Source organism: Ascaphus truei, chromosome 21, assembly GCF_040206685.1.
Source record: "Ascaphus truei isolate aAscTru1 chromosome 21, aAscTru1.hap1, whole genome shotgun sequence".
Classification (NCBI taxonomy): domain Eukaryota; kingdom Metazoa; phylum Chordata; class Amphibia; order Anura; family Ascaphidae; genus Ascaphus; species Ascaphus truei.
In genome coordinates, this window is record NC_134503.1 from 15,614,496 (window position 1) to 15,635,438 (window position 20,943).

General features: G+C 43.2%; 2 protein-coding genes and 1 pseudogene across 2 annotated transcripts in view; 2 read left to right on the top strand and 1 right to left on the bottom strand.

Moving 5' to 3' along the window:
* C8G (complement C8 gamma chain) overlaps positions 1 to 20,943 on the top strand; it is a 251,962-nt gene that overhangs the window by 154,801 nt on the left and 76,218 nt on the right. The window lies entirely within an intron of this gene.
* The window catches only part of LOC142472217 (lipocalin-like), a 225,673-nt gene continuing 207,720 nt past the window's right edge, over positions 2,991 to 20,943 (top strand). Inside the window, exons 1-6 of the mRNA XM_075579109.1 lie at positions 2,991 to 3,215; positions 5,586 to 5,725; positions 12,481 to 12,557; positions 17,521 to 17,634; positions 18,201 to 18,302; positions 18,920 to 18,945. Coding sequence (XP_075435224.1) covers positions 3,111 to 3,215; positions 5,586 to 5,725; positions 12,481 to 12,557; positions 17,521 to 17,634; positions 18,201 to 18,302; positions 18,920 to 18,942 — 561 coding nt within the window. The 5' untranslated portion in view covers positions 2,991 to 3,110 and the 3' untranslated portion in view covers positions 18,943 to 18,945. The remainder of the gene's footprint in view (positions 3,216 to 5,585; positions 5,726 to 12,480; positions 12,558 to 17,520; positions 17,635 to 18,200; positions 18,303 to 18,919; positions 18,946 to 20,943) is intronic.
* Positions 8,904 to 9,020, bottom strand: LOC142472444 (5S ribosomal RNA; annotated as a pseudogene).

Consider the following 20,943-nt stretch of genomic DNA (forward strand, 5'->3'; position numbering starts at 1 on the left):
TAACCGCTAAGGTGATTAAGGTGTTTTTTATCCATTAGATTGCATTATTTCTTGTATTCTTTCTGGCAACAGAGGACATGGCACTGCAGTATGCTGATGAGGGCGCCCTTCATGATGACAGGGGTAAGTAGAAAGGTTAATTTACTTAATTTATGCTGACTGGCTAATGTTTATCCATTACTGGATAATAGTTATTGTGCCCATTACTGTATTGTAGGTATTTGGGGGGGGGGGGGGAATGTATTAATTTGAATGTATGTATAGATTTTTTTTTAAAGCACAGGATTGGTACCGCAGGCCAGCATAGACCCCCAGATACCCACGGGGACCACCCGAGGACCCCCAGAAACCCGTGGGAACCAACCGAGGATCCCCGGACACCCGTGGGAACCACCCGAGGGCCCCCAGACACCTGCTGGGACCTCCCGAGGGTCCCCAGACACCCACAGGGACCACCCGAGGGCCCCCAGACACTCACGGGGACCACCTTAGGGCACCCAGACACCCGTGGAGCCACTCGAGGGCCCCCAAACACAAGCAGGGACCACCCGAGGGCCCCCAGAAACCAGTGGGTACCCCCCAAGGGCCACCAGACACCAGCGGGGACCACCCGAGGACCCACAGATACCCACGGGGACCACCTAGAAACCGCTGCCAGCCTCTTGTATTAATGATGTGCAGAAAAAAATAATAATGCTTTTATGCATGTCTCCATCTCTTTTGCACCAGCCTTTAGCTGGTGAACAGAAATGGTGAGCTTTTACATTACGATTTCATTATCACTGATTCGTGAATAGCACTTACTGGCAAAAAATGGTGGATTTGCCATTTTTGGGCAGACCGTATGACTTTTTTTATCACTGACTGTTTATTGGTGATAAAAAGCCTTTATAGAGTGATTCTGCACTGTTATCACTGCTTTGTGAACCGCGCAGCAGGCAGTATTGCGCTATACAAATACACAAAAAACACAGCGCACAACGCTCATAGTGCATTAAAAGTATATTAAAACAGTAAATCAATAAGGTAATTATTGTGCGTACATCAACAAAATTCAAATAAGCATTTTGGGGTAAGTTACCCATCCACCAACACTGTGACCCGGATCAGATGTCATCAGCAGGGACCATGCACCAACACTGTGGACCGGATCAGTTGTCATCTACTGGGACTGGAGCTGGTACGTGAGTCCCAGGTTCCGAATGGGTAAGTAGGGAGTCCTTTAACTGTCCCCGGTAAAAGTGAGCAGTGTCCAGCCACTTGCGGCTCACTGGGGAACGGCCGTGTCCCGCGGATCTTCGCGACGGCTGGTTTCTCTCCTTCTGTCCATCGCTCCAGCACTTACGGGTAGTGACGTCACTACAGCTCGCGGTCCACAGTGTTGGTGCATGGTCCCTGCTGATGACATCTGATCCGGGTCACAGTGTTGGTGGATGGGTAACTTATCCCAAAATGCTTATTTGAATTTTATTGATGTACGCACAATAATTACCTTATTGATTTACTGTCTTAATATACTTTTAATGCACTATGAGCGTTGTGCGCTGTGTTTTTTGTGTATTTGTCTGACGTTCTAGGGGGTGCTCTGAGCCATCCCCGGTATCACAGCTGCAGACGCTCCAATCTGATTAATAGGTCACGTATTATACCTTTATTATCACTGTATTATCACTTCACGTGTGTGATATTGTTTAATAGTTGCGCACTTCCTTTTCACCTTTGTCACAGTATTGCGCTATAAAGGCATTTATCGCACTTATAAACACTTATCACTGCTTTGTGAATCGGCCCCAACATGGGCGTCCGCAGGGGAGGCAAGGGGGGGCGCTTGCCCCCCCCCTGGATCCTCGCATTCATTTAATAAAATATGCTGGGCCGCGGCCTGGGATTGGATGGGAGGCGGGGCTTTAGCGAAAGTAGACATCAGCAGTCACGCAGGGGTTGGGGCCGCCACGCTCTCCCGCGCTTTTGCACACCAGCCAGCACCCCGATCGAAACGTCTGTTTCATTCCAGCCTCACCGTCCGTCTGAACCCGTGGCCGCATACGGTAGGGACCCGTGGGACCAGGGAGAGATGGAGATGCGGGGGAGAGAGGGAGATTGGGGGGCAAAGAAGCTTGGGGGGGGCGAGGGAGATTGGGGGTGGGGGAAGGTTGGGGGGGGGGGGGCAGGGGTGGGGGCCGCCACGTGCCCTCCCGCTCTCCCGCGCTGTAACTCCCCATCCGGCACCCAGACTCTCCCTCTGGCCCTCCCTCCTGCACCCCGGCACCCCTAATCACTCTCACCGTGAGATGGGAGATGCAGAGGGGGGAGAGATGGGAGATGCAGGGGGGGGAGAGAGATGGGATATGCAGGGGGGGAGTGAGATGGGAGATGCAGGGGGGGGAGAGAGATGGGAGATGCAGGGGGGGGAGAGAGATGGGAGATGCAGGGGGGGGAGAGAGATGGGAGATGCAGGGGGGGGAGAGATGGGAGATGCAGGGGGGGGGGAGAATGTGTGTATGAATAATGTGGTGCAACTGCATGCAATGGTGTTTTTTTAATATTTAATATTGCTTTATTAACCTTCAAGCTTTCTCAAATTTGCTTGAAAATGCACCATTTGCCCACTTTTTTTTCAAAATTTTCTCGGGGGGTGGGGGGGGGGAGAAACCCCCCTTATGCTGGTCAGGCTCGCTCGCTACGGTGCACTCACCACCACTTTCACGCCGGGCACTGGCCGTTAAAATTATGCCCCCCCCCGAAAAAATTTCTGCGGACACCCATGGGCCCCAATGTGTTTCACATGGACTGGTTACACAACCGATGACATACCCTTCTTCCCCATCAAAACTAATCACAACCCCCCCCCCCTCTCCTCCCGTGTTCCAGGTTCCTCCCCTGCCCTCTGGGTACATTCTATAACGTTCTCCGGCTCTGCAGCTCAACTGTGAGGGGCACAGAGGGTAATGCTTGCACTTGCCAAAGCCGGCCTCTAAGCACATGATCTGGTCCCAGCTGTGTGATTGTCTAACTGTGTTATCCAGCTCTGTATAAAAGTGGTCAGGATTCAGTGTGTTGCTCACATACACAGAAGGAAACATCATAATATCTGGGACCAAGATTGCACAATGAAGGGACTTCCGCTTAGTTTGGGCTTAGTGGCCCTGTTTGCCTTGAGTGCCGTGTGTGCCCGGTGTGATATTTCCGTTCAACCAGACTTCCAGGCTGATAAAGTAAGTATGGCAAGCTGAGGTGAGTTAGTGGTGATCGGCTAAATACTCTATACAATTTTATATACAAATGGTGTCTACACTGTTTATATATGATACATATATAAAATGTGGATTGGCAGAGCAGTGTCTCTGCGGGGTAGGTAGCGTGCACTGCCTACACTGTCATGTGTGTGTGTGTGTATAGATATATAGTTAGATATAGATATATAGGGGGTTATGCACTAAGCAGTGATAAGTGCTTTTAAGTGAGATAAATGCCTTTATAGCACGATACTGCATTCTGTGAGATTCACAAAGCAGTGATAAGTGCTTTTAAATAGCCATTATAGCAGGTTACTGCACTGTTATCACTGCTTTGTGAATCTCACAGCAGGCAGTATCACGCTATAAAGGCAGTTATCTCACTTAAAAGCACTTATCACTGCTTTGTGCATAGCACCCAGAAAACCACTTATCACTGCTTAGTGTATGACCCCCATAGATATATAGATATCTATATCTATATAACACATTATTTAGGTTATGGTGGGTGAAAAGGTGACTAAAAACACTCCACCGTGTAGCATATAAAAATATTACTTGTGAGCACATTCACAGGTCTTAGACAGGTCTGCAACCCCGCTTTTCGCCATTTTCACCTATCATACAGTGCTTCCACTGCAGCAAAGGATTCTGGAAAATTACATGCAAATGAGTACACAGTGCCACCATTTATCTTAAAGCCATAATTACATGACGTCCTTAAGCCAATGCTTGCTGTTTTAAACACAGCTTTTAAACATAGCCTGGGATGAGGTGCAAAGCCAGTGAACCCACTCACAGACAGACTGTTTTGACCTTGTGGTCTCATCAGTGTGAGGTTGCTTGTACTGGCTTTGCAATTTAAGACTTGAGTAGGTCTTCACCACACGATATTTAGGTTATTGTGGATGAAAATATGACTCAAGCTGTGATTAAAGCAGCAAGCATTGGCTTAAGGGTGTCATGTAATTATGGCTTCAAGACAAAAGGTGGAACTGTGTGCTCATTTGCATCTCATTTCCCAGTGCCCCTTGCTGCAGTGGAAGCACTGTATGCTACTGTAGGTGATAATTGCTAATAGCAAAAAGCAGGGTTGCACACATGTCTTATGAATGTGCTCACAAGTTATATTTGTATATGATATATATATATATACAGGCATACCCCACATTAACGTACGCAATGGGACCGGAGCATGTATGTAAAGCGAAAATGTACTTAAAGTGAAGCACTACCTTTTCCCCACTTATCGATGCATGTACTGTACTGCAATCGTCACATACGTGCATAACTGATGTAAATAAGGCATTTGTAACAGGCTCTATAGTCTCCCTGCTTGCGCACAGCTTCGGTACAGGTAGGGAGCCGGTATTGCTGTTCAGGACGTGCTGACTGGCGCATGCGTGAGCTGCCGTTTGCCTATTGAGCGAGATGTACTTACTCGCGAGTGTACTTAAAGTGAGTGTACTTAAACCGGGGTATGCCTGTATATATATATATATATATATATATATATATATATATATATATATATATATATATATATTTATAGTTGGCAGGGCAGCCTCTGCTGGATAGGCAGCTTGCACTGCCTATGGAATAACACTTATATACAAAATAGGAGCTTGAGTCAACACTGTTTGTGCAATGGGTGCGTGTGGTACTCTATGCGTATCTGCTCGCTACATACAAGTAGGATTTGGTGATTTGGGTAGCCTGGGTGCAATACTGGTTACATAGATAAATAGGGGGCAATGCTTGATGTGTCTGCATGATGAGTAGGTAAGTAGCAATTTTCTCCCATGACATTGCCCAGTGAGCCATGGCTGGCTATTGAGGGGGACCCGGTACCTCGCTTGTTTGCCCCGTACAAAAATAATAACAATGTCCGAAGGAAAAAACTATAACTTTTTCTAGGGAAAGATCCCGGAGCTAAAATAGCATGAACCTGCCCTGCGGGATCTTTATGCTGTGATCATGTAAAAGAGCAGCATGGATTGCAGCTCTAAATGTATATATCTCGTTAAAAACATCAACTGTATTTATCAAAGAAATACAATATCTTCTACTTTCAAATAGATCTTTGCTATTGGTAGGTGTAGTGCTGTCCTGCAGTCAGAAGAGCAATAACTAGCCTGATTCTCCACAGCGCTTTGTTGGTACCTGTACTACAATGGTTTTGTAACTACATGTAACACCTTGAGAACCAGAGGGGTCGTAGACACATTGCTACGCACTCAGGGGGTTAAATATGTGGGATGGATGTCTCTGTCCAGATGTCTCTGGAACCTGATGAAGGTAAATGACGGGATTATAAGAATTGTCCCTTTAATGGAACTATGGTTCTAGATTATAGGGAAGTGGTACCGAATTGCTGTGGCCTCCAACTTCGATTGGCTCCAGCCCAATAAACTGAGCATGAAAATGGGCACCACTGTCATCACACAGACTGCTGATGGGAACTTGGGAGTCGTGGAAACTTTTGTCAAGTAAGTAAAGAAACCTGCTTATGCTGCAGCAATGGCTCTTCATTGGTCTGGGAGTTTCCATCAGGTCCCCCCCCACCCCTGTCAGCAGCATCGTAGGTCCTCCTCTTTCTCTTCCACACCTCCTCGCTCTCTCACCCACCTCTATTACCCCACCTTTCACTATCACCCTCCCAGTCTTACCTTCTACCTCTCACTCCTCAACCTCCCCTCTCTCCCTCATTCACCTCACTCACTCCTCTCACTTCTCCATTCTCTCCATCTCACTGCTCCCCCACTGGACACACACACGCACCGCTCCCACATTGCCCACACAATTCCACCCCCACACAAAAATACTCACACAATACTCCCCCACACAACAATACTCACACAATGATCCCCAAGGGGGGGCAACGCCAGGCACAGAGACGGGACGGGCCCGCCGCACCAGTTGCGGGGGAAATCTGGGGTCCCCCCACATCTGCCCAGCCCGGGACAATTGACTCGGCACTCACCCCCTGTTGACGTCCCTGCCTCGGACCACATTACCAAGGCAATTCCGTGGCCTTCATATTATTTTAAAAATCTGGTTTAATTGGCCAGTTCCTCCTGGAAACAAACTAATAACAGTGACATGTTTAATAGGTTCTGTTCTGCACAGTCTATTCTCCAACAGGCATGATATAGCTTTTTCCTAACTACAAATGAACCTCTACATGGCTTGTTAGTATGAAGAGAAAGTTTCTAGAACAAAGAACAAAACAATTATTCATTCTTGAAGGTCGTTTATCTGCTTTCTGTGCACTGGGCCCATTCATCTCTCATTCCGGTGTTATTCCCGCTAGCGCCAGTAAAACCTGGTCTCAGCAGTATTACAGAACATGCTAAAATGGAAACTGGCTTATGAACCACATCAATATATCCACAAGTGTATGAGTACGTATATAATATATATATATAAATATACCAACACACATATACATATACACACATATATATATATATATATATATATATTATCCCCATCATTTGCATGTCATTTCCCAGAATCCCTTGCTGCAGTGGAAGCACTATATGCTGTGGATAATGTTGAAAGGCAGGGTTGCAGACCTGCCTAAGACATGTGAATGTGCTCACAAGTTATCTTTTTATTTGCTATATGCAATACGGTGGAGGTTTCTTGTTGCCTTTTTCACCCACCATAACGTAATACGTGATGGTAAACCCTACAGTCTTGAAAATGCAAAGCCAGCAGTACAACCAACCACTGATGATACCCATTAAGATTAAAACATGTCTGTGAATGTTTTCTCTGGCTTTGCATCTGATTCCCATGCTGTGCTTTTAAAGCTGTGTTAACAGCAAGCATTAGCTTATATGGGCTCCATGTAACAATGGATTGTTAGACAAAAGGTGACACATTGTGTGCTCATTTGCATGTAAATTCCCAGAATCCCTTGCTGCAGTGGATAATAGAGAAAGGCAGCGTTGAAGACCTACCTAAGACATGTGAATGTGCTAACAAGTGATTTTATTATTTGAAAAAAAAAATATATATATATATATATATATATATATATATATATATATATATATATATATATATATATATATATATATATATATATATTAGCGCCACACTAATAGTGTAAAAAAGTACATTTATTGATGGGAAAGGAAAAGGAGGGGGAAGAATCTCACTAAATAATGTACTTTTTTACTCTATGGGGTGTGCGCTCTCTCCTCATTTTTTCTCTCTCAAATATATGTGTATGTGTGTGTATATATATATATATATATATATATATATATATATATATATATATATATATATATATATATATATATATATATATATATATATATATATATATATATATATATATATATCTATCACAAACAAATTGGAGTAGCGCCTTAGGAAGCTTGATAAGGATAAATCAGCTGTGTAAATCAGATAGAGTTAACAAGGCTATTGACCAAAGAATTCCCCAAAAGGGCGAATTTGTGATAAAAACAACTGAAATCTATAGCAAAAATAAAAAATATGAAACATAAAAAATAAAATAAAAACCAGATGTCAGTTGAAATTCCAAAAAATGTACTTAGTCCACTGGAGTTTTGCTGCCCGTATATAAGGATCACCAAATCCCAAGGATATCTGCAGAAAATAATAAGAAAAAACAGGCGCACTCCTAGTGTGATAAAGTATAAAACAGTATTTATGGGATTGTAAAATATAAAAAGCGCACTCACAAACAAAGTAAAAATAATAGCATTTATGAGATATACTCAATCGCCTTGAAGCTGTGAAGGGAATGTATCAGCCTGTCCCGTTGGTGCCACCTCTGGTGTATCCGTTGGTACAGCAAGGTGCACTGGAGCCACCGCAGCCAGATGATGTAATAATCAGCAACACGGTCAGAGACTCCCTCCAGATACACCTCCCTCAGCTCTCACTGCTCACCAGCAGGCAACTGCAAAACCGGAAGCGACAGCAGTCCCAAGCAAAATAGCAACAGCTCCAAGGTACTCTCTCCGTTCGTGCAGTAATGTCAGCCACAAACTCGCCTCTTTGGGAAACGCCCTACGCGTTTCGTCACTAAGGACTTCGTCAGGGGGCGAATTCAATGGTCAAAAGGGGTGCCCTTTATATCACCTTTACTGTTGTGATTGGCCAGTACACATGGTGGGTGGGTACTTTCAATTTCACAAATTTAACCCTGTTTCATTGCTGGACAACATTATACATGACAATCACAAAGCACTAGAGCCTATTTGTAAGCAGTTTAAACATATTCCTACTAACAAATGAAAACGAATAGCTAGCTGAATGAACAACATACAAATAATAAATCTTAGAAGGACAGAGATGAAATATTGGATACATCCAAAAATAAACTATATATAATAATTAAAGAATAACACATTAAATAAGCACAGAAAAATCTCATTGGAGCAACACACAAGCATAATAAAAATCATAAGAGAAATGCAAGACCTGTGAATAAAAAAACAAGGGGGGGAGGGGAAAGTAAAATGAAAAAATGTGGGCAAAAGAGGGGGGGAAGGGAGATGGGAAATGGAACAGGGAATGAAAAAGGGGAAGGGGTGAAGGAAAAAGGGGAGGGGAAAGAGAAATATGGAGAAGAAGGAATAACAATAAAATACATAATATAGGGGATAAAATAAATTTTTTAGCCTACAGCACCTGGTATTCCCAGGCAGTCTCCCATCCGCACGAACCAGACCCAACCCTGCTTAGCTTTTGAGATCAGACAAGATCAGGCACATTCAGGGTGGTGTGGCCATAGGCAAACTATATACCAAATAATATATCATTAATAACCATTAGAATAATCATAGACTGGAGAAAGCAGAATCAGAGACAGAAACAACCTCAGGACCGATGGGGGCCACAACTCCCCAAAAACGTACAAAAAACCTTTGTGTCAAAGTATGTGTAATCATAGGCATAGACCTAATGTGTCTATACTATTAATTAATAATAATGATATTAATAATAAATGCACTTTCCACCTGTTATGTCTATATGGGCCAAAGCAGCACCTATAGTAAAACCAACCAAACTGAGATGAGACAACTATCAATGAGGGGACAGGAAAACCCATCCAAACCAGACCTCAGAGACGTACCTCAAAACATGTTGGTACCATAACACTAAACAACAGTGCTAACATCAATATGATCATTCAATCCACACGGATGTAATGTACCTAGTACATACATCCAATTTGTCTCACACGTACATAATTTCTTAAATCTATCACCTCTCAATATAGTAGAAGGAATGGATTCAATACCCATAACTGACAAACTACATGGACTTTTATTATGTTTACTAATGTAGTGTCGTGATAAACTGTGCATGGTAAACCCACGTATGACATTTCTCCTATGTTCTAGGAACCGTGTGCCTTAAGTTCTTGCTGTTCTACCAATATATTGGAGACCACATTCACATGATATAAGATATAGAGTATCACAAATGTACTTAGGCAATCAATGTAGTCATTAACCTTATAAGTTATACCATTTGAAAATGATGTAAATGCATCTTTTTTATTTATGTGTCTACAGGAAATGCAACGATTCCTATCACATGAAAAATTGTCCTTATCTCTCATTTTGGTATTTTTATTTGTCTTCATTACAAAAGTTGGTAGTAGAATCCTTCAGCCTACTGGGGGCAATGATGGTCTTTAGAGATCTTGCTTTTTTTTAAATGATGGGTACTATACATGAACAGGCATCAGATGCCCAATAATCGGATCACTTCGAATAATTCCCCAATGTTTCTTAAACACATTTTTTATACTGTAAGCTGAATGATTGTACTGAGTAATAAATGTGGGAGTGGACTGATAACTTGTTTTCTCATTTTTTCTCGACATAGTTTTTGTCTTGGAATTCATCAGTACAGTAGGTCAACCCGATCTGATGTTTCAGCATCCTTAAATGCTTGTTCAACTATTTGCATATTATAGCCTTTCGCCTTGAATTTATCCATCAAGAAATTACCTTGATGTTTAAAGTCCAGGTCCCTCGAGCAATTGCGCCGTACTCTGTAGAACTGCCTCTTAGGCACATTATCGAGCCATTTTTTGTAGTGATTACTACTATATTGGAGAAAGCTGTTTGCTGACACTGGTTTAAAGTGAGTTTTGCTTTAAATTGTCATATCACTCATATCAATAAACAAATCAAGATCTAGGAATGTAATCGTATCCTGGCTGATGATGTGTATAAATTTAAGTCCCATCAAATTATCATTGAAAGAAGTAAGTATGTGATCTAATACGTGACTCTCCCCATCCCAAATAATAAGGATATCATCAATGAAGCGACCATAGAATACCAAGCCCGCCCCCAGCCACGCGTTCCCCCAAACATGGAGGTCCTCCCACAACCCCATGAAGAGGTTGGCAAAACTGGGAGCAAACTTTATTCCCTACATTATGTATTTTATTGTTATTCCTTCCTTTCCATATTTCTCTTTCCCCTCCTATTTTTCCTTCACCCCCTTCCCCTTATTCAATTCCCTGTTCCATTTCTAATGGTTATTAATGATATATTATTTGTTATATAATTTGCCTACCACACCACCCTGAATGTGCCCGATCTCAGAAGCTAAGCAGGGTTGGGCCTGGTTAGTACTTGGATGCGAGACCACCTGGGACTACCAGGTGCTGTAGGCTAAAAATTTTATTTTATGCCCTATATTATGTATTTTATTATTATTCCTTCCTCTCCATATTTCTTTTTCCCCTCCCCTTTTTCCTTCACCCCTTTCCCCTTTTTCCATTCCCTGTTCCATTTCCCACCTCCCTTCCCCCCTCTTTCCCCCCCGTTTTTTCCTTTTACTTTCCCCTCCCCCCTTTTTATTTTTATATTTTTTATTTTTATTATTCAAAGGTCATGCATTTCTCTTATGATTTTTATTATGCTTGTGTGTTGCTCCAATGAGATTTTTCTGTGCTTATTTAATGTGTTATTCTTTTATTTCTATAAATAGTTTATTTTTGGATGTATCCAATATTTCATCTCTGTCCTTCTAAGATTTATTATTTGTATGTTGTTCATTCATCTAGCTATTCGTTTTCATTTGTTAGTAGGAATATGTTTAAACTGCTTACAAATAGGCTCTAGTGCTTTATGATTGTCATGTATAATGTTGTCCAGCAATGAAACAGGGTTAAATTTGTGAAATTGAAAGTACCTGCCCACCATCCGTACTGGCCAATCACAACAGTAAAGGTGATGTAAAGGTCACCCCTTTTGACCATTGAATTCGCCCCCTGACGAAGTCCTTAGTGACGAAACGCGTAGGGCGTTTCCCAAAGAGGTGAGTTTGTGGCTGACATTACTGTACGAACGGAGAGAGTACCTTGGAGCTGTTGCTATTTTGCTTGGGACTGCTGTCGCTTCCGGTTTTGCAGTTGCCTGCTGGTGAGCAGTGAGAGCTGTGGGAGGTGTATCTGGAGGGAGTCTCTGACCGTGTTGCTGATTATTACATCATCTGGCTGCAGTAGCTCCAGTGCACCTTGCTGAACCAACGGATACACCAGAGGTGGCATCAACGGGACAGGCTGATACATTCCCTTCACAGCTTCAAGGCGATTGAGTATATCTCATAAATGCTATTATTTTTACTCTGTTTGTGAGTGCGCTTTTATATTTTACAATCCCAAAAATACTGTTTTATACTTTATCACACTAGGAGTGCGCCTGTTTTTTCTTCTTGTTTTCTGTATATATATATATATATATATATATACATGTATATATATATATATATATATGTATATATATATATTCACACAAATGTGGAGAGAAAACACACCATATACATAGAACAATTAGCTCACAACTGGCAAGTGCGCGTCATAAATAGTATAAAAAAAAGATATTTCACCAAAATCAAATGACCCAGCGCTACAGGAAGATGAAAGGAAAAGGGTACTTAATCCATAGGTAACCAACGTTTTGGAGCCATCTCAGGGCCCCTTCATCAGGGAGGTGCATTGCATGTCCACTGGTTTACGACTTAATAGGGCTATAAATGACTAATATGCACTGAGCCCCACTTTAGAACGGGCACATCCTGGGTGAGATGGGTGTCTGGGAACAAGTAGGTGACAGGGTTTTTATTTATTTATAAGCCTCTGACTACAAGGACACAATGGGAGCTCTGAATATAGAGATTAGAGATGGAACACTCATTTACCACTGCTCCCCCTTTCATTATATTCCAGTTTGGACAGATGTGAAAAGAAGACCCTGAAGTACTTCAAGACAGACCAGCCAGGCCACTTCCATTCTAAATTTCCCCGTAAGATTACAGAATCCGGTCTAGTTCATGATTATTTTTGATGAATAGGACTCAAGGCTGTGAGAATGATCAGTCACTATCTTTCAATCAAGGCACACAGGGCCAATCATCTGGTTCCTCGTGCACTGAACTTTCAGATGTAGGAGTATCTTCACTAAAGTGCAGGCAATAGTGGCTTTTCCCCATGAAGGGCCAGATAGGTTTGTTATCTCTTCACTCAATCATCACAATACCTTTGGGTGTTCCATTCATGTACTTCAACACATACATATAACTGTGCCCTAATGTCACATTTACATTTGGCATGGGGGTTTATTTTTTTAGTACAGTATGAGGAGATTATTTATAACCAGCTAGTAGGATCATTAGGTTCTCTTATATGAAAATAGGGTGTGTGAGTTGCCTTGGAATTTTGGGAAGTGTAAAGTCTCACTGTGTCATTCTTCCTTTCAGAAATCCTGTGGGAGCTACTGTAATTACATTATCTCATAAGGGACAATCACCACTAACTCTAATATGTATTATTATACTGCCACACTCAGGCTTGTGTCTGGAAAAGTGCTGATAGGGCTTTGAGGGAGTCTGAAGATCCAAATGGTTTCAAAACTAAATGGACATTATACTGTAGCCCTTTATGGCAGAGCCAGAGAGAGGTGTTTTAACCTCACACATTACAAGGTGTGAGAGTGAGAGGTTTGGCTTTAAAATGTGAGTGAAAACGAATGTGTCTATTAATATCAATGTATCAAAGTATTTTGTTTCACTTATGCCCTAGTCCAGGGGTGCGCAAACTTACCTTCATGCGCCGCCCTTCCTCCTCTCCCCTCTGGCTTGCGCCCCTCCCCCCCCTCCCATGCACGGCTGCGGCGTCAAATGACCCCACAGCGTCATTTTATACTAGTTGCCATGGAGACGTGTTGTTGGAACCAAGGTAAGTTAAGCAGTTACAGAGGTCTCTTGCGATCCCCGGGACTTGGAGAGGCTGGAAACTTGGGCAGGTAAATGGCAGATGAGGTTTAATACAGATAAATGTAAGGTTATGCATTTGGGAAGCAAGAATAAACAGACGACTTACAAATTAAATGGGGATAAAAGAGGGAATCCTTGATGGAGAAGGATTTAGGAGTGGTTGTAGACAGCAGGCTTAGCAATAGTGCCCAATGTCATGCAGTAGCTGCAAGGAAAACAAGATCTTATCTTGCATTAAACGGGCAATGGATGGAAGGGAAATAAACATAATTATGCCCCTTTATAAAGCATTAGTTAGACCACACCTTGAATATGGAGTACAATTTTGGGCACCACTCCTTAGAAAAGTCATTATGGAACTAGAGAGAGTGAAGAGAAGAGTAACCAAATTAATAAAGAAGATATACAACAAGCATGTCAAACTCAAAGGCTAACACGGGCCAAATAAATAAGGTTCAAGTTAATGTGGGCTGCAAAAAAACAAAAATTTAAATGTTCATAGAAACTTAGGTTTATTTTGAAAAGTACAGTATAAAAAAAAAATGATAAAATTAATGTTTTTTCCCTGACACTTGGCATCTCCGATTCTCTCTCTCCCTCTCTCTGACTGACTCCCTCTCTCTCTCTGACTGACTCTCACTCAATCAAATCAAATCAAATCAGCTTTATTGGCATGACGAAAGAACATTTCATTATTGCCAAAGCGTGAAGAGGTGTAGTAAGGGGTGGGGAGAATAATTACACGAATACTAGGGGGTAGGGTATAATGATTGCAGGGTATATGGGTAATAGTTTCGCACAGGAGTGTGGGGGTTAGGGGACATCTCTCAGCTTGTGGCAGGTGCTGATATAGTGTGCAGCCATTTCTGCTGTGGTTTCATCTTCTCCCAGGAGGATCGCTATTTTTTGGTTCTCTTCTATATTATTAAAGTTCTGGATAACAGCAGTTAGTTTCTCTAGGTGGGCACTCCTCACTTCAGAGTATTGTGTGCAACGCAACAGGAAGTGCGTTTCATCTTCTACCTCTCCTAGCTCACATCTTTGGCACAGTCTCATCTCCCGAGGCTTCCAGTTCTGTCTGTGCCTGCCTGTTTCTATTTCTAGGCTGTGGGCACTTATTCTGTACTGGCTCAGGGTCTGTCTGACTGACTCTCGCTCTCTGACTGACTCTCACTCTCTGACTGACTCTCACTCTCTGACTCTCACTCTCTGACTGACTCTCACTCTCTCTCTCTGACTGACTCTCACTCTCTCTCTCTGACTGACTCTCTCTCACTCTCTCTGACTGACTCTCTCTCACTCTCTCTGACTGACTCTCTCTCACTCTCTCTGACTGACTCTCTCTCACTCTCTGACTGACTCTCTCTCACTCTCTCTGACTGACTCTCTCTCTCTTACTCTCTGACTGACTCTCTCACTCTCTCTGACTGACTCTCTCTCACTCTCTCTGACTGACTCTCTCTCACTCTCTCTAACTGACTCTCTGACTGACTCTCTCTCTCTCTGACTCTCTGACTTACTCTCTCTCTCTCTGACTCTCTCTCTCTCTGACTCTCTCTGACTCTCTCTCTGACACTGACTCTCTCTCTGACTGACTCTCTCTCTGACAGACTCTCTCTCTGACACTGACTCTCTCTCTGACACTGACTCTCTCTCTGACACTGACTCTCTCTATGACACTGACTCTCTCTCTGACACTGACTCTCTCTCTGACACTGACTCTCTCTCTGACAGACGCTCTCTCTGACATACGCTCTCTCTGACAGATGCTCTCTCTGACAGATGCTCTCTCTGACAGACTCTCTCTCTGACAGACTCTCTCTCTGACTCTCTCTCTGACTCTCTCTCTGACTCTCTCTCTGACTCTCTCTCTGACTCTCTCTCTCTCTGACTCTCTCTCTCTCTGACTCTCTCTCTGTGACTCTCTCTCTCTCTCTCTGATTCTCTCTCTCTCTCTGACTCTCTCTCTCTCTCTCTCTCTCTGACTCTCTCTCTCTCTGACTGACTCTCTCTCTGACTGACTCTCTCTCTGACTGACTCTCTCTCTGACTGACTCTCTCTCTGACTGACTCTCTCTCTGACTCTCTCTCTGACTGACTCTCTCTCTGACTCTCTCTCTGACTGACTCTCTCTCTCTCTGACTGACTCTCTCTGACTGACTCTCTCTCTGACTGACTCTCTCTCTGACTGACTCTCTCTCTGACTGACTCTCTCTCTGACTGACTCTCTCTCTCTCTCTGACTGACTCTCTCTCTCTCAGACTGACTCTCTCTCTGACTGACTCTCTCTCTGACTGACTCTCTCTCTGACTGACTCTCTCTCAGAGACAGGGAGAGAGTCAGAGAGAGGGAGAGAGTCAGACTCTCTCCCTCTGACTCTCTCCCTCTGACTCTCTCCCTCTGACTCTCTCCCTCTGACTCTCTCCCTCTGACTCTTTGACTCTCTGACACTCTCCCTCTCTCAGACACACTCTCCCTCTGACTCTCTCCCTCTGACTCTTTGACTCTGACAGACAGACACACAGACACAGACACACACACTCAGACACACACACACGCACAGGCACATACACACAGACACACAGATACACAGACACACACAGACACACACATACACAGGGAGGAAATCGGAAAGGAATCGTAGCAGGGGGGATCGATGCAGGGGGGGCATCGATGCAGGGGGGGATCAGAGCGGAATAGGAATGGGGGGGGGGTCGGAACGGAATCGGAGCGGGGGGGAGCGGAATCGGAGCAGGAGGGCAAGGGGAAAGCAAACAGGCATGGAGCAGTGCTCACCTGACTTGCTGCATGCAGCAGGAAGAGGCGGGCCTGGCTTTGCAAGCTCAGATAGAGCTTGCTGCAGCCCCAAAAAAAATTCTGGCAGCGTGCCAACACGCACCAGCCAATCAGGAGAGGGGGGAAGTTCCCCCCCCCCTTTGCAGAGCGCGCGCGTTGCCTGGCAGTGCTGGCACATCGCGAGCTGGGCCGCAAAAATATTCGTTGTGGGCTGCATGCGGCCCGCGGGCCGCGAGTTTGACATGCTTGATATACAATCTAACTTATGAGGAGAGGCTAGCTAAATTTTATTTATTTACATTAGAAAAGAGGCGTCTAAGAGGGGATATGATAACTATATACAAATATATTCGGGGACAATACAAGGAGCTTTTAAAAGAACTATTCATCCCAAGGGCAGTACAAAGCACTCGGGCCATCCCTTAAGGTTGGAGGAAAGGAGATTCTTTACAGTAAGGGCAGTTAAAATGTGGAATTCATTACCCATGGAGACTGGCAGATACAATAGATTTGTTCTAAAAAAGGTTGGACATCTTTTTAGAAAGGAAAGGTATACAGGGATATACCAAATAAGTAAACATTGGAAGGATGTTGATCCAGTGAGTAATCAGATTGCCAGTTCTTGGAGTCAGGAAGGAATTTATTTCCCCCTTATGAGATATCATAGGATATCTGGGTTTTTTTGTTTGTCTTCCTCTGGATCAATAAGTATAGATATAGGATAAAGTATCTGTTGTCTAAATTTAGCATAGGTTGAATTTGATGGACATATATCTTTTTTTAACCTCATCTACTATGTAACTATATATGTAACTATGTAACTACAGTATATAACTATGTAACGTGGCCTCTGAATATTTTGGACAAAGACATTTTTTATAAAATGGCTAATCTTCCTTGAAAAGTTGCAGCCCCCTGTACTAGTCCTATCCAGAAGCAGCATGGAGGGCAGTTACATTAGAACAGGCTTTACCTGACATTTATCAAATGATCATATGATTATTAGATTTGAGGCTAATACTAAATGAGTGAATTAATGGCAGATGACATTACAATTTAAAAAACATATTGTTAATACATAAATCCCATAAATTGAAGGCCAAATTTTTGTTTAGTAAAATAGTAAGACCCCGTTCCCCTGCTCAGAGGTACTTTTGGTAGATAAGGCAAGCACTTTTTGGTGTGTTCTTCTCTAAAAGGCTCGGGTCAGGATATTGACGTGCGCTTTGTCGAGACCAACTACGAGGAGTATGCCTTGATGTCCATAAGCAATACCAAGAGCACGGACGTCCAGAGCATATCGATTCTGTTTGGTAAGTGCACGCTCTACTGGGTTGGGTGAGAAGACCCATCATCCATGGGCAGTAGGAATCCACAAAGGTATGACTGGGGTGGAAAGTCACACCCAAGGTATAGACTAAAAGGGGTAGCAATGGATAGGACCATATTCCACAAAATAGGGTTACTAGAAAAGACCTAGAGAAGCAAAGTGGGAAACGGAGAGATACCTTCACTGAGAATACAAAGGAGCAGAGGAGGAACAGTTGGGATTTAGCAGCGGAAGATGTGAATATATTGGGATGCAATGGGGAGCGGATGCTAAAACAGGAATCTGAGCAGGAAGGAAACAATACACCGGGTGGATATGTGGAACGGAATAAAACATTATGGGAGTATGAATAAGAAATATGAGGGGGTCATTGAATATCTTGTTGGTATACTGGGGGAGCAGGAAAAAACCTGTGTGTATCAGGGGAAGGTAGAGGGATAATCGGAGGCATTACTGGCACATTAATAGGACTGCGGGTTGTTGAAGATTCCTCAGGTAAGATATGATGGGCAGGAACATTCTGGGAGCAGTTTTGCTTTCTGGTTTCAGGTCGAGGTAAGGAACTGAGGCCAGAACTGCTAGCCAAATTCCATAATTTCTCACTGCAGCTAGGGATTGGCGAGGACAATATTCGCATTCTGCCTAACACTGGTAAGAAAACAACGAGGTATTTGACATTGTACAATGCTAAACACAGGTGGAAATATACATGTATTAGCCATTGTATTTGCTTTGTATCAAGACCAGCCAAGCCACACATTTAGATCACGGGTAGCCAACATAGTCCTCCCAGTCTCTGTATTACAATGTATAAGGATGTTCTTATACCCAAAGTGGCCAGGCGCGCGACGACATGCGCAAGCAAAACAATTTCATGTTTTGTACTCAGCGCGCACAAACGAGGCGGCCAAGCGCAGGAATTTACAGCAGATCCAAGCAATTAATTTTCTGGAGTGACGGCCGCGGTTCAGCCAATGAGGGCGAACTGCTCATGTGACGTTATGGGCACGCCTCCTTTTCGCCTCCTGTCTGCAGTACAGGTTTCGGGTGTGCGCTTCACCCTAAGGGAGCGTGCGCGCCCTGCTGGTATTATCGCAGCCTAACAGAGACAGATTTGATAACCCAAATCATGTACAGTAGGTTACAAAGTAATGTGTGTGTGTGTGTGTGTATGTGTGTGTGTGTATGTGTGTGTGTGTGTGTGTATGTGTGTGTGTGTGTGTGTGTACACCACTTCTTTAAAATATCCATGTATTTCCTTCCCACAGATCAGTGCGTGACGGAAGCCTAACAGGTGAGTATTAAAACTGCACATTTGCTGGACTTATACACAGAAGATTGAAATCACAGGCGGGATCTTCCCCAGGCTGACATTTTCAACAGGATTCTTCCCCATATCTTGGCTTTTTCCTGTTGTATTTTCACCAGACCTCCCATTATTAGCTTGTATATATAATTCAGTGTAGTATCATGTTCTGTTTGTCAAAACACAAGTCCCCCAAACCCCCACAATTGATGTAGAAATATAATGTTTTAACAAGCCCCATCACTTCCCTGCAGAAATCTGCCTGTATACTGCACCATCACACTCAGAAGATTTCTGATTATATTTCTTTATTCCCTTGTGGACTGAAGATACATGCATGTGTGTTCTTTCTTCTCCCAGAAATACTTATTTAGAGCTGTCAGTGACCTTTAGACGCTCACTGTGCGATTTCAGGGAAGATTGTTTTTTTAAAAGAGCCCAAGCGCTGAATATTTCATAAAACATGTTTGCGTTACAGTTCAGGACTTATTACTGTAAGGTAGGAACCCCTGCACCTATCCCTTAATGCAAGGGTGCTCATCTCCAGTCCTCAAATCCCACCACCCCTCCCTCCCCCCCCCCAACAGGTCAAGTTTTAAGGATATCCATGCTTCAGTACAGGTGTCTTAATCAGTCACAGCTTCAGCACTGCTGACTCAATCAAAAGCTCAGCCAGAGCCTCTGATTGAACCACCTGTGCTGAAGCTGGGATATCCTGAAAACCTGACCTGTTTGGGGGGGGGGGGGGGGGTGGCATAAACACCCAAGAATTAATAAAAGCATAATGTATTGTATGTTTATTTAAGGATATTTGACCATGTGTTTTTTTTCCATATAACTTATTATCGAACACGTTAAAATGTTTTTAATATATTCCAATTCAAATGCACGTTACTAATGTGAACTGCTTTACAGTATGTGTTTTTATCCTTTCAGAATGCAAGAACAGTACCTAACATTTCCACTAGGCGGCACTTCATATATTAAATGGCTTTATTCTCAATCTGAGGATATGAAAGAGGCCCAGCTCGTCTGCGTATTAATAAAATCCTACATTCAAACAAACACTGGTTGTAATTTATTTTATACTAGCTGTAAGTACCCGGCGTTCCCAGGGAATTCTAAGGAACACCTCAAAATACTGAGATTTATAAAAGGATAATTTAATTTTTTAGTTTTTCAAAGCAGCCATCCGAGCTGCCATTTTTTTAATGTAGCCAGGTCCCCTCTGGCTTCCCAGACATTCGGTTCTCTCTCTCTTACCTGCGACAGCGTGAGGGCAGTTGCAGGGGTGATCGCATCACCGGGGGCTCCCGGCGACATCAGCTACAGGGCGCCGCCATCTTGTGTGCATTCGCACATGTGCGGAAGCTCGCGCACGCGCAGTATAGCCCCAGATGCGATACGGCAGCCATTACAGGGAGTGAGAAGAGGCGCCCCAATGTTAAAGAGAGCCACCAAGGACTACAATTCCCAGCAGCCTCTGGGGACTGCACTTTCACCCTGGTCACAGGCATCCAGACAGCCAATAAGGCTAACAGATTCTCATGCTAATAATATCAGTGTTGAACAAAAGCTTTGATCAGAAAGGATCCCCTTATAAATAGCACTCAAATGTCACACATCTTATAATAATGGACACAGTGGTCCCGCAGTGATATACTGCCTGTCTGTCAAGTACTCCAAAGTCACCGAGGATATCAAAAAAATAATAAAATTTTATTAATTCTACATAGAAGATTAAAAACACAGATACATTGTTAAAAATCCCTATATTTGAGTGGCTGATATGTACAGGTCAAATTAAGGTAAGTATAATTGACTGTTCAGTGTATTGACAATATCCTGACTTCCAAATGTCACAGCTGGTTAGAGTTGTACTTGTAATTAGTAAATCATATATAATATATGATATTGTATACAATCAATCACAGAGCATATTGGATAGGATGGTGCTCATTCATCAAGTGTGCTTGCTGTAATCTT